At 39.1% G+C, this 13,211-nt stretch overlaps 1 protein-coding gene across 12 annotated transcripts in view; it reads right to left on the bottom strand.

Annotated features, from left to right (window-relative positions):
- Positions 1 to 13,211, bottom strand: part of PRKAG2 (protein kinase AMP-activated non-catalytic subunit gamma 2) — a 225,238-nt gene that overhangs the window by 14,866 nt on the left and 197,161 nt on the right. For all 12 annotated transcript variants that reach the window (XR_012652790.1, XR_012652792.1, XR_012652793.1 and 9 more), the window contains 3 exons: positions 5,031 to 5,112; positions 3,454 to 3,512; positions 290 to 335 (listed from right to left, as the gene is read on the bottom strand). Coding sequence is in view for 2 of the 12 variants with exons in the window: in XM_075045175.1 (XP_074901276.1) it covers positions 290 to 335; positions 3,454 to 3,512; positions 5,031 to 5,112 (187 nt within the window). In the remaining 10 variants the exon portion in view is untranslated. The remainder of the gene's footprint in view (positions 1 to 289; positions 336 to 3,453; positions 3,513 to 5,030; positions 5,113 to 13,211) is intronic.

The raw sequence follows: 13,211 nt of genomic DNA on the forward strand, positions 1-13,211 counted from the left end.
TCAACTCTACAGCCATACATGCTGCCTTATTCCAGTTTCTTTTTTTTTTCTTAAAGAGCAAGATGGTACTAATCACAAGCGAGTGGCAAAGTAGTATATAGCCCAGTCCACATACTGTTTCAGATAGAAAAACAAGCAGCAGGAGCCAATGGACAACCTTTTAATATTTTTGCTTTCATTAAAAAGTATGTGGAGAGAGACAAGCTAAATCTATGATTAATTAAAAATCCACTATAGTGAAAAGCATTAGAACATATTAAATTATCAACCAAGTAGTAAATATTCTTACCCCTCCAGGTTTCTATCTTGTGCTCCTCCAATTCATAAATCTGAACCTACAATGGGTAGATGGAAAGTTTAGAGTGAAGTATTAATTTTAAACCCAACATCATTCATGATATTATAAATATCTGAATAATTTCTTTACATTTCATTGCAGGCAATCTAACAAAGTAAGAACAGTCCAGAATAACATTTCTTGGCAATAACAAGAAGAAATGGTGCAATCCTGCTCAATGCAGAGTACCATACCGGACCTATCATTTCAGGGGACAGGAAAGATCTTTTACCCGCCTAGGTTTGTAGTCTAGATCTCTTTTAGACTCAAAGACATCTCCTCAGTAATTTATCTCACCTTAAAACAATCATGGCAGCATAAACCCTGTGATGATTCCTCACACATCCAAACCAGTAAAAAACTTACCCTGATCACTTGACTCCTTAATGCTAACAGAGATGAATTTTACTGTTACTTGATTATAAACAAGCAAGAACACTTGGTTTAGTGGCTGAGTTCAATCAGAAGAACTGACATTGTATTCCGCTGCGCCTCCCCCCCCCCCCAAGTTTAATCTTTTACTGATGTTACATTCTTCAAATATTTTCAGACACTGCATCTAAGCCATGCATGCTCTCAGCATTTCTCCTGTGCCAGCAATGTTGCTCATCTGACCTGTGTTCAGCTGGTCCCAGGAACCAAACAGGCAAAGAAAAGTTACAAAAATGTTAGCTTTCTGCTGGTTTAGCTTCCTTAACTGGCTCACAAAAAGAACTGGCAAAGATACTGGACAAAGGATGCGGCAAGTCTGCACCTTTTGATGGCAGCTTATCATTGGATCAGATCCACAGTAACATCAAGCCACCCTCAAGAGTCCAGTCTTCAAAGTTTAAAACAAAATAAAACCAAAAAAGACATGGTCACGTCACCAACTTCCAGCTGTTTAGCAGCTATTTCACTAAGTTCTTTGTCAAAAGACTGTATAACCTCCCTAGAGCAGCTCCTTCCATCTTGCTGATGGTTTTCTAAAAAGATTTCAGCTGTGAAAGCTACCTTTCTCTAAAGGTATCAAGCTGCAAGCCAGCCACTTGAAATAGTAATTGCACTTGCTATAGCCTAGGCCAAAGGTGCCTGTCATACCTTACTTCTGTCTTCTGTCAGGTACCTCTGCAAACACTGCAGAAGCTGAAGACTTTATAGGTGAAGGGTCGAAGTCTCCACAAAGCCTACGACATTTATTTTTGAGCTGAAGGAGACTACACTTAGATTACTCTCTGGAATTAGCATCCTTTGAAGAGTGTAAAGGAATGTTAAATTGATATACTATAATTGGACTACTCAAATATACCATTTTTGGCTGACGTAAGAGATACCTATATAAGTTAAATAATCTTTTAGGACACTTGACAAAAAAGGCAGTTAAGACAGTGGAGTGCAGTTCAGAAGATCTACTGAAGTGATCAGAATAGGAGACCACTTTAGAGGCTGATGAGATGAGGCTAAACCTAGTTCTTGGACCACACTATAGGGAAAAACTACCTGGATGTTCCTCTCAATCATTTAAAGATATTATCTAGTACATGAACAGCGACATGCTTCACGCTGTATGTGTTCTGATGGGTTTACAAAGAATGACTTAAGAACTATATTTTCAGCATAATTTTACCTATTAAGACTAGGGCATTCCCTGATGAAACATTATTTCAAATTTTTTATTTTTTTTTTTTTAAATAGAAGAACACATCAATCACTCAAGTCAAATGTCACTTCTCAGCTATTTCTCCTTAGTGCTGCTATTTTAAGCACAACCTATGGAATAGGATGTTAGACAATGTAAACAGGAGTGACAATAGTCAGACTTTAGGTAAAGTTACATGGAAAAATTGGTAGTATTGAGGTTGAGGGTCATTACAATATGGAAACCATTTTAAGGAAGTTACCAGTGTGCAATTACTTCTCATTTGCTTCTCCCACCACCTCTTGTAAATCCCCAGGGGAAAAATTCTTTAACAAGAAGAAAGGACAGTGTACCACACTATTGGCATCTGAAAAGAATTTCGCTATAATTTAAAAAATTAACATGAGCTTTGAGAAGCCTAATAGATTAGATGTCTGCTTCATCCCACTGTTCTTGATTTTTTAGCTAGTAAAACGTAGTACGTATGTTTTAATTGGTCGAGGGGGAATTGTGATTTGACAGGAACAAGAAAGGGATGTAAATGTTTGTATGAACATGAAAGCTAGAGAATTTAATCAACTGACTGCCAATGGGAATTTTAAATTACAGTTAATTGAAGTCAACAGATCTCCAACTGATTGTGCAACTCAGCCATGTAACTAAAATATTTGCATATATTTAACTAGTTTAACTTGTTTATTCTACACCATCACTCCAAGAACAGAGTAACCTTTTAATGCATTCAAGCCTCTGTAAGCTAGCATTCCACTTAACTGCACGTTCCTTTTGGAATAGCTCTATCATAGTTATGAGACAAAGGTGATTATATAAAACACGTGAACCACACATAGCTACATACTTGATTTTTAAATACAATGAACTTTTTCACATAACTTAGACATCCTCCCCAAATGCTCTTTGGTTGATGTTTGCCATTTATATAGAGCTCTGATTGCTATTGAAATATGTGCTTTGAAACAACCTGAACACAGACAAATACAGTGATGAATAATCAAGTATTTTCCTTCATACTTTTTGTATCGCATCTAGTTTTTAGTAAGTGTGTTAAGCCAGGTCCTTCATCCCAAATGCATTATTCATTAGTTGCAAAACTAAGCGGGGCCTCGTATCCAAAATGAAGGCTATCATTATGGTAAGCACCACACAAAACATAATAAATAGTAGTACTCATTAAGGAAATTCCTCATGTTTATACATGTATAACTGAAGCAGACAGATTGCGTTACCTGCCCAAGCTCATAGGACCTTCATAGCTAAAGCTGGGAACTGAACCTAGGTATCCAGATACCATTCTATTACCTTGCTCACAATGCCATCTTTTCTTTCAAAAAAAACCCCGCAGTGAGTATACCCATGATATATCTAAGCTTCCAAGGACTTAAATAATAGTAACAATCAACATCAATCTTTCAGTCTGATATTTCAGTCTCTGTATTGTATGGCAAATGATAAAAGTATAGCTTAACATCATACTTACCATTGGAGACTTATAGTATCTATGCAGTATGTTAATGAAATCTGTAATTGTTAACATTCCTGTAAAAAGTGATATATATATATGTAAAAAAAGGTTCTTCAGATATATACTTAACATATAGAACTTCCAGTTACTTTCTCTATTTATATTCACAGTATGTAATTTAATAAACGTTAAATCCATGTAACATACTATTTGTGTTGGACTAATCAACAGTGGAATTCCAAAACTATGTATATTCACTTTCATATTGATACAATACTTCAGAATAAAAAACACACTTCTGAAACAATATTCAAAATTATAACCTATGTGCTTCTCCTCTTCTTTCAATCTGACTCAAAGAAAACCTTGAATCCAGACTGCATCCACCCCCAAAAGCATGGAAAGAAAAGCAGGGGTTTAGAACATCTTTAAGCATAGGAGACTTATCCTTGCCTTCCATTTTCTTCTCAAATAAGACACATTCTCATTATGTACTTGCCAAGTCAGGCAGACTCTCAGACTCAAATGAAGGAACTGTATAATCCATTTTATTGAATATTACTTATTAAAGAACTTCATATAATCATTTCCACAGTAATCCTCAATGTCTGTATTGAAATGTGACTTTTTTTTAAAAAAAGAGATAGTACATCCATAGTATATACATTTTAACCACCAACACCAAACTATGTAATATAGTATTGATGATTAGTTTAGTTACCTGGAAACACTAATCTTTTCTGAGCTTTCAAATTCTAAATTTGGGAAGATGTAATTGCTCCACTGTTTACTACTCTTACATCTAAACTGAAGAAACTAAGAAATGGGGAAGGGAAAAATTAATCTGGAGGTCAGCTTTATATCACTAGAGCTTAGTTACAGACAGAAAATTAAAGACACACCATTCCTATGACATTGCATGAAACTACTGCTCCACCCCCCTTGGATTTAAAGTATTTTAACAAATGCTTTGTAAAGATGCTACCATTCATTCCCAAGAATCCTCCATTTACATTCCAGGTCAAGTAATAATATTTGTAACTGTGACTAAGACCCTGTTTTCTAACTGCAACACAGATCTAACTTTGGAAGGTTATTGTTGTGGCAATTAATTACATGACTTTTAAAAAAGCAATACATAGATGTTTTTCTCCCAATATGGGACATATCTGTAGCATTCAACATTAGTTCCGGTATTTAAAGATTTTTCAGTGCACCTTACTGATAACGTGCAGAGAAAGACATGCTCGTATTGCATGTATATTACTGTAACATTAAATTCTTCCTTATTATAGTTCCTATTTTCAAATTTCCTTTTTTGTGACCATTACCTTTATTTTTAAATACAGTGAAATGCACATATTTGAGACCAAATTTCAAAAGGTCAGGACCTAAAAGAATAATCATGATTCTCAAAGCACAGCAACACTATGAAAGCTGGGAACATTTCACTTGTCACAAGGAGGAAAAAGAAACCCTCTTTGTCAGTATAACTCTAGGATGTTAGACAATGGCTAGCCTCAGACTACCTTCTGCAATAGTAAAGCACCCTGGAAATTCAAGTCATCCCGATTAATGTTAGAACTACTCACCTACAAAACTCTGTTTTTTACTTTCCCACAGTGGAGCTGCTCTCACACCATTTGCCACCAAGGCAAAAAAGGCTTTCTTTACCTGCAAGAAGAATGAACAACTAAACAAATCTTTGCTCTTAATTTAGCACACCAGACACCAACAGAAGGGTTTCCCCAGTTACTAGGAAAAAAATGCAGTACAAACAGGTAGGTGGCATTCAAACTAGAACAAAGACTACATACACCAAACAAAAACTTCAAGCCTTTTACTTCTAAAATGGTTAAAAAGCTTAGAAAAAAGCTTAGCAAAAACAACCTCAAATTTATTCTTGTTTGATATTATCCATAAAAGTTATACCCCATAATCATGACGTTTAATAAATCTGTAATGAATTATCGCAAGTGTCCAGTTTACAGATATAGCTTAACACTTGAAGATTGTGTTGTATTTAGTTAATGTTCACTATAGCAAGAGTTGTATAAAAAAAGACTGAAACAATAAGTCTCGTTTCCTCTCCAGCTTTTAGACTGATGAATTATACAAATTAAAACGGGTTGTTTGATTATTTTAAATATGACTAAGCTATGACTGAAAAGGACTAGATAGCCTGTTTTGCTGCTAAAGAAATGTAACCAAATGCTTTCCTTTTTTAATGAATTAACCCTCCCCAGTTTCTGAATTAGAGGTTGTAAGGTTATAGTCTCATTCTCAAAAGAAAAGAAAAACTTCCCTGTGAACACTAGTTCTCTGAAGCATGAAGCAGTCAGGCTCTAGTGCACCTCAAAATCCTGATCTGGTGATATGCTTGAGCATGTTATCATTCCTGTCCTGCCCGTACCACTAAATAGTCTTCACATGGAAAACACAATACAGAAGTGATGGTTCTTGTCCAGGTCTTGACCTGGCACAAAACTAGGACTTAGCCAATCTGTATCTCTACATCCATGAAACTGGTCCTCTGTCCAAATAACACAGAAATAGCAATTGCAATTTGCAATTGCAATGATTGCAATCTGAACAGACCACGATTACACAGTGGTATCTTAAGTGTCTACTTCAAATGATGTGCTAAGGGGCTCCTCTCCACAACAGGTGCAGGAATAAAAGGGCTTCACAGTCAATGGAATCAGTGTCCAAAAAGGTAGGGGCAAACAAAAATGTAGGTAGAAAAAAAAAAAAAAAAAAAAAAGAGTAAGTCTGCCATTGTTAGCTACAACCTCCTTGGAAAAGTTTGCAAAGCCATCCATATGATAACCAGTATCGTATATTTGACAGAACCTCCATTTAGACTCTACCTGGTGTTATAATGTAGCAGTTTAAATTTCTAGAAGTTAATAAGACTTCTACTCCACACTAGAACACATCACCTCTGTCTACACTTCAGTAATTTGCAGTGAATGTTTCAAATACATGGTGTTATCCTGCTGTACATGAACTCCAATCTAAGATTAGACTTCTGAAAGCAATCCGTATTTCTTGCTACCTCTGTGCAGCCTGACTGCTTTCTCTCTGATCATGAGAAGGAAATCTACCCCCCTGACCTCAGCAGATGACAATTCTCAAAGCTGCCTCCTGACTTTACACATGCTTCTTCCATATCGTCAATGAAGAGGAATAATGATCTGCTTAACAGCCACCCCTAAACTGCATTAATACTGAAGAAGCCATATGGGGAAAAAAATACCCAGGACCATAAATCAGACAAATAAGACCATAAGATACACACCACGTAGTATTTATCTCAAAAATGGTTAAACAGAAAGGTCCCAGAGGTATTTAGCCACCTCATAACACAAGCAGGAGTCAGGCAAAACAAACATTACCAAATCCACCACAGGAACATATGAACTCATAAGGAAGACTGAAACCATAAAGAAACCCTCCAGGCAGACACATGAAGTGTTCCCACATAACAGCATCACACTTACAGTTAATGCAGCAAAAGCTAACAGCAGTGAGCTATTTGGGGAGCAGATACGAGACAGAAGTGAGCTCACACGGACTAACTCCACCTTGGGGTAAAATAAGTTCTAACCATTCTTCAGCAAAACAGAGGAAAGTACACTCAAACTGCCTAAAGCTGAAAGCCTGCAGCTTTGATGTATTTCGATAATAATAGCTGTCACACAAGTTAACGGTCAGTCAGCTTATGGCCCAAGTCTTCTGCAAGAGTAAGATGTTCAAGCTGTATCAGAGCAAGAAGATAACAGCTAATCTACTAGAGCCAGGGGGAAAATAGCTTTCTGTCAGATAGGAATCATGCAACAGAACTCCTCAAACAAGTTTACAAACTGTGTAATTGATAACCTGGAAAAGAAGCATGCCCACAGCAGAAAAGATGTGGAGAGTCAACTAACTATAGGACTTCAGGCAACCTCCAAATTCTTGCTACTACTTTTTTCTCAGACACAGTAGCAGCAAAGACCACCACTTAGTACAATGTTCAGATGGGCAAGATGGTAAAATCAAGGTGTGGTTTTAGATTCAGCAATGATACCTCAAGGGAGGCAATTCCAAAGATATACTAGGCAAGTAGCTGAGCCTGTAGACAACCCAGAAGGAAAAGAATGTTTCCTCAAAGGATCAGTTCTTGCCCTGATTCTGTTTGATTTATTTGCAAGTTATTTGTCTCCAAGAATCTCAAGAATGTTCAGTTAGACACTGTCTTATCTAGCTTTAAAAGACAGATTTGGGAAAAACTGAGGGCTGCTGAACAGATACAGCTACTGAGATAGCTCAGACTTAAATCCTTCATAAAAGACAGTGAGTTCAGCTTAGGTATTAGGATATTAAACATTTGATGTAATAAATCACCAAAATTTAGTAAAGAAAGACTTAAACTCGTCCCTCTGGGCTGTCCTAGACCACAGCTTAAGTGACATTCCTGTTTTCTTCAGTTTTATAGCAGAAAGTGTTATACAGTTACCTTTTAAATAAAGCAACAATGCCATCAGTTCTTAATGTTAATACTTGTCTCTTATTTAAATAATTACAAAGCAAAAAACCAACTTCATTCTTATTTGCTAAAACTGCTTGCGAGCACAAACACTCATCCACTCACACTCCCCTTTAGTTTCTGTGGTTTACCAATTTCAGTTGCCCAAAGTACTGTTTGGTAGCCAGCCAAAGCACTTGGGTGTGGAACTGGGCTTCCATCCAGCACATTTAGACATTTCAGCTATGTTCTTGCAGAAAATACCCACAAGGACCTTCCTTTCAGATTATATATAGTTTATAGCCTTTGAAGATCTAAACCACGTCCCATCTTTGGACCTCCAACAGCGTTGTTAATTCTCGACCCCACCAGTGTTGCTCTTTCTCTTATCTTGAGTGTTGGACTGGCCTGACCTTCATAAACCATTGTTCATCAGCCAGATCCCATAGATTGTTGCTGTCCAACACCATGTACAAACATTCTTTAAACACAGCACTTCTGTTCTTATTAACCATGTAGTGGTCCTAACAAACACACTGAACCATTAAAAATGGGATTTATCTGCCCAAATTTAGAGGTTGTTCTGACATATATGCTGACCTTGAATATGCACCGCATCTCTTCATAGACAACCAGGGGAAACAGTCATTTCTGCGGCATGACTCACCAGCCTTAGACAGACATCAAGTTGTATCCCACAGATGCCATTTCCCCCCTTACTGACTGTAAGATGTCTAGACATTTACCGTTTGACGAGGAATCCCACTTTATGTGACTACTTGTCTTCTGCAACATTCTGCCCGTTAAGTAGAAGGGTCATGTTATAGCAAAGGAACACAGTGACTGAAATCCTACGTGTATCACAGATCACCTCAACAATAGGTGCTATTACACTACAGTGAGCAAAACAAGAACAAGGTTTTCTTACTACAGGAACTCATTACACTGACTGTGAATATGCTGAATAAAAGAACAGACTAATTTGGGTTAGACAGGACTTCTGGAAGTCATTGCTTCTGTGTACCATTCAAATATTTCCACAATAAGTCTTAAGAGGATGTAGTCTTGTCCAGTGTAACAGTCATTATCAAGAAAGACCGAGTTAGACCCATAACATAGGAAGTCCCTTTTTTTCAGGTAGTAGAATATTTGGAAAAACCTTGTCCCTTACAGTTAGTGAGCTCCAAAATAGTTTGATTACCAGGCAGTAACACTGGAAACTGTGGTAGCAGACAGAAGATTTCACCAGACTACAGAAAACGTTTTTCCTCACTGATGGGAAATACTGAAAGGGACATTCCTCATTATGATATGTCAGACCAGTAATCTTACAAGCCCTTGCGGAAATGCTCTCTCAAGTAAACATCTGTCAATGAGGGAAGCATCTGAAAGGAAAACTGAGTATGAGCCTGTTTCCAAAAAGTTATCTTGCTTTACCTAACACTATGTTATGAAAACTGTACCTACATGCATAAGTGACCAGTGGGTTTTAAACCTGTATTCCAGGACTGTCCCATAAGGTAAGTAAGGTGACTGCTGCTGTTGTCACAGCAGCTGAAATCACTTGTTTCCTTTGCCTTGCAAAAAGGTTCTTGTCTTTGGCAAGACCTTGAGAGAGAAGAGCTGTCACAGTTCCTGGTGCTAAAAGGTCGGTGCTGAGTAGAGTAGAGAATGCTACCGTGCTGAAAGACGCACAACTCAGCACCATTGTCTCAATACGAAAGTTGACCTGGAAATCCGGAAGGTAATAGAAGCAAGAAACATAGTTATGGAACACCTTCAGGTATGCCAGTACCAAGCAAGATGATGACGCAAAAGACTAGTAGCATGGACGGTGTTAAAAGATTTGCCAGAACTTCTGTGGTATGACTGCCATCCAAGGGCAAGATCATAAATGTGTACTTTTCTTGCTTCATCTTTCACTGTATAAACCAACACCAGGGCGTTAGCTTTACTTGCCTGAAAATCCCCTGATGTAACTCCAAGAAATGTCTATTCTATCAGATCAGAAGAGAAAGGAAGAAGTTCCATCTTTTTTTTTTTGGCACAGAGCTCCCATAAAAGCAGTATTGGACCCAGCTGATCCTTGACACTTTTATCATTTCTGATTCCTGATGGATGGATGCTCAAAGGTGAACTAGAACACTCATTGTCATTTTCACTGGATAAGTTGACAAATTCCCAGTCTTATCTCATGATGATTTTTAAGGGCTACAAAACTTAGAGAGAACACATGCCTCAAATTCACATGTGGACCATGGTATCAAAACCAAGTATTTCAGGTGATCCCTGATGAACAATAACCCTTCCTAGCACAATAAAATACAAAGTTTCATACATAGTTGAAAGACATTTGCAAAAGGAAGGCATTCAGTCTTAGCAAATTGGGTAAGAACAGCTGAAGAAGTACCATAGAAAGTTAAACTGATATACCCATATACTCACACGCTCTAAGTATTAAACAGCAAGCCATGGAGTGCCTTCTTGAGGGATCCCTTGTAAAGGGGAAGAAGTTTTCCATTTTCAAGGGATAACAGCATGTATGTCTTCACAACACGAGCAAATATGACAAAGTCACTCTAGAATAGTCTTTGTTCTCACTGTTACAGTAAGAAGGTGCAAGAAAGTTACCCCAAAACTTCTCTCTTAGAGGCTAAACACTTGCATTTCAATAGTTCTTACCAAGTAAGACCACCAAGAGTAGTACAACCGGTCTTTGTTGTAACAGGAAAACCATCAGGCCTCCGCTGTGACCTTTGTACTGCATAAAAACTGGGCAACCTACACTTTATTCCCTTGGTCTAAATGTGTTTACGAGCTGACTGACATGCACTGCGTTTGTGCAGCAGGGTTTGGGGGGGGGCGGGGGGGGTGCTACAGGGATGGCTCCTGTGAGAAGCTGCTAGAAGCTTCCCTGGCTCTAAGTCAGACCCACTGCTGGCCAAGGCCAACCCCACCAGAGACGGTGGTAGTGCCTCTGTGATAACATATTTAAGAAGGGGGGGGAAAAACATGCAGTGGAACCTGCAGCAGAGAGGGGAGCGGGATGTGAGAGAAACACCTATGTAGACACCCAGGTCAGTGAAGAAGGAGGGGGAGGAGGTGCACCAGAGGAGGGGATGCCCCTGCAGCCCATGGAGGTGAGCAGGGGAGCAGATGCCCACCTGAAGCCCATGGAGGAGCCCACACCAGAGCAGGATGCCCCCAAAGATGGCCATGACTCCATGGGAAACCCTGTGCTCGAGCAGCCTGTGCCTGAAGGACTGCAGCCCATGGAAAGGATCCATGCTGGAGCAGTTTGTGAAGTACTGCAGCCCACAGGAAGGACTCATGTTGGAGAAGTTCATGGAGAACTGTCTCCCATGGGAGGGACCCCCACGCTGGAGCAGGAGAAGAGTGAGGAGTCCTCCCCTTGAGGAGGAAGGAGCAGCAGAGACAACATGTGATGAACTGACTGCAACCCCCATTCCCCATCCCCCTGCACCGCTGGTGGGGAGAGGTTGAGAAAATCAGGGCCACAGTTGTGCCCAGGAATAAGGGAGGGGTGGAGGGAAGGTGTTTTAAGATTTGGCTTAATTTTTCATTATCCTACTCTGATTTGATTGGTAATAAGTTAAATTAATTTTCCCCAAGTTGAGTCTGTTTTTTGCCCGTGAACATAATTGGTGAGTGATCCTTCCCTGTCCTCGTGTTGACCCACAAGCAAGCCTTTCATTATAATTCTCCTCCCCATCCCATGGGGTGGGGGGAAGTAGTGAGCAAGCAGCCTCCTGGTGTTTTGTTGCCAGCTGGGCTTAAACCACAACATTGACTCTCAAATGCTTTTGATGCGAAAAAGCAAGGAATGGGGCAACAGTTTCTAGCCCAACATAAACAGGACTATATTTCTTTAAGTAGCATGGCAAGTTCTCTGGCTGCCCAAATCTTGGCATATCTCCCAGGGAAAAAATGAAGAGTCCCAACTACTGCTACCAGGGAGAGGCAAGCCTGATGATCTAGCTGCAATAAGACAGGTTTATAACATGTCTCCCCTGCTACTCCCTCACATCACTAGAATCTCAGGTAGTGCTTCTTCTGTATCATAGGCTGTAAGGCAGATCTTGAACAAGGAATTCATCACTGGTTTTGTGTACTTGTTTGACAACGCAGCCAGTGAAGAGGCAAACCAAGGTAACTAACTACTTGAGTCATACCAACACCATGTCAAATAGCGTGCAAGCCCACTCTCAAGTCCAGCAAGTTTTAACCCTTTCTTATCTGAAAAATACTCTTCAACAATGACGGGAGGTGCTCACACTGTCTCCTCCACCGCCCCTGCCCTTATTCACTCTCAGCTTCTGCTGAAAGTCTTTGGATCCCAGGTAATGCAATATGGTCCACTGGAGAAGTCTAACCACCCAATTTTCACCTGAACAGTGGCTTGTGATACAGTACTTGGGAACATAGAAAAAACACAATACTAAGTTGAAAATACAACTTTGCCACAGAAAGCTCTTTGGGCAACCCTCTTCTTCCACACTGTCAGCATAATCTTCAAAGGATTTATTTCTATGGCCTGAAAACTTTTGCAAACTAAATTGGAATCAAGGACTCTAGCATTCACACCCAAATCCCACGATCATCACCTTGATAAAACAAAAGCTGTACAAGCTATATATTCTCCAAATACGTCATGCACTTTTGCTTTGAAGCAGTTCACACCCAGATGGCAATGACATTTAAACACCTTCAATTGAGGAGAAGTAATTCTTCCCAAACAGAAGATGTGAAGCAAAGAAATTTCAGGGAGGTGGACCAGTTTTCCACAGAATCTCCACATCAGCTTTCCAAGCAGTCAAGAGGAAATTGAAAAACACTTCTCCTAACTTGCAATCTAGGGATGACACCTACTATCAGGAAACAGTTAAAGTTCTCACAGGAATTGCTCTCTTTATGTTTCCCAAGAAGTGGCCAACAAAACACTGGGAAGGATATTAAACATTAACTTGTGATTCCGTTTTTTTTTTTTTTTGGTCTTCAAGTAAAGCTGTAATGTCCCATCCAGACATCTTTTTAAGTCACAGAAAACTACAGGAGCTATTTTGAAAAGTTAAAACCTCTTTTGTAGTGCATATATATAGTTCAGTTTTTATAAATTGGTCTGTCTGGAGGGACTAAACTGTATGCAAGACTACAACCAACCATCTCAGCGTGATGACTGTTGCATTCAAATTTATTTTCCAGTTATTTTCTTCTTTGGTCTATGAATTTGGTAGAAGTATTT

This window comes from Buteo buteo, chromosome 2 (assembly GCF_964188355.1).
Source record: "Buteo buteo chromosome 2, bButBut1.hap1.1, whole genome shotgun sequence".
NCBI lineage: Eukaryota > Metazoa > Chordata > Aves > Accipitriformes > Accipitridae > Buteo > Buteo buteo.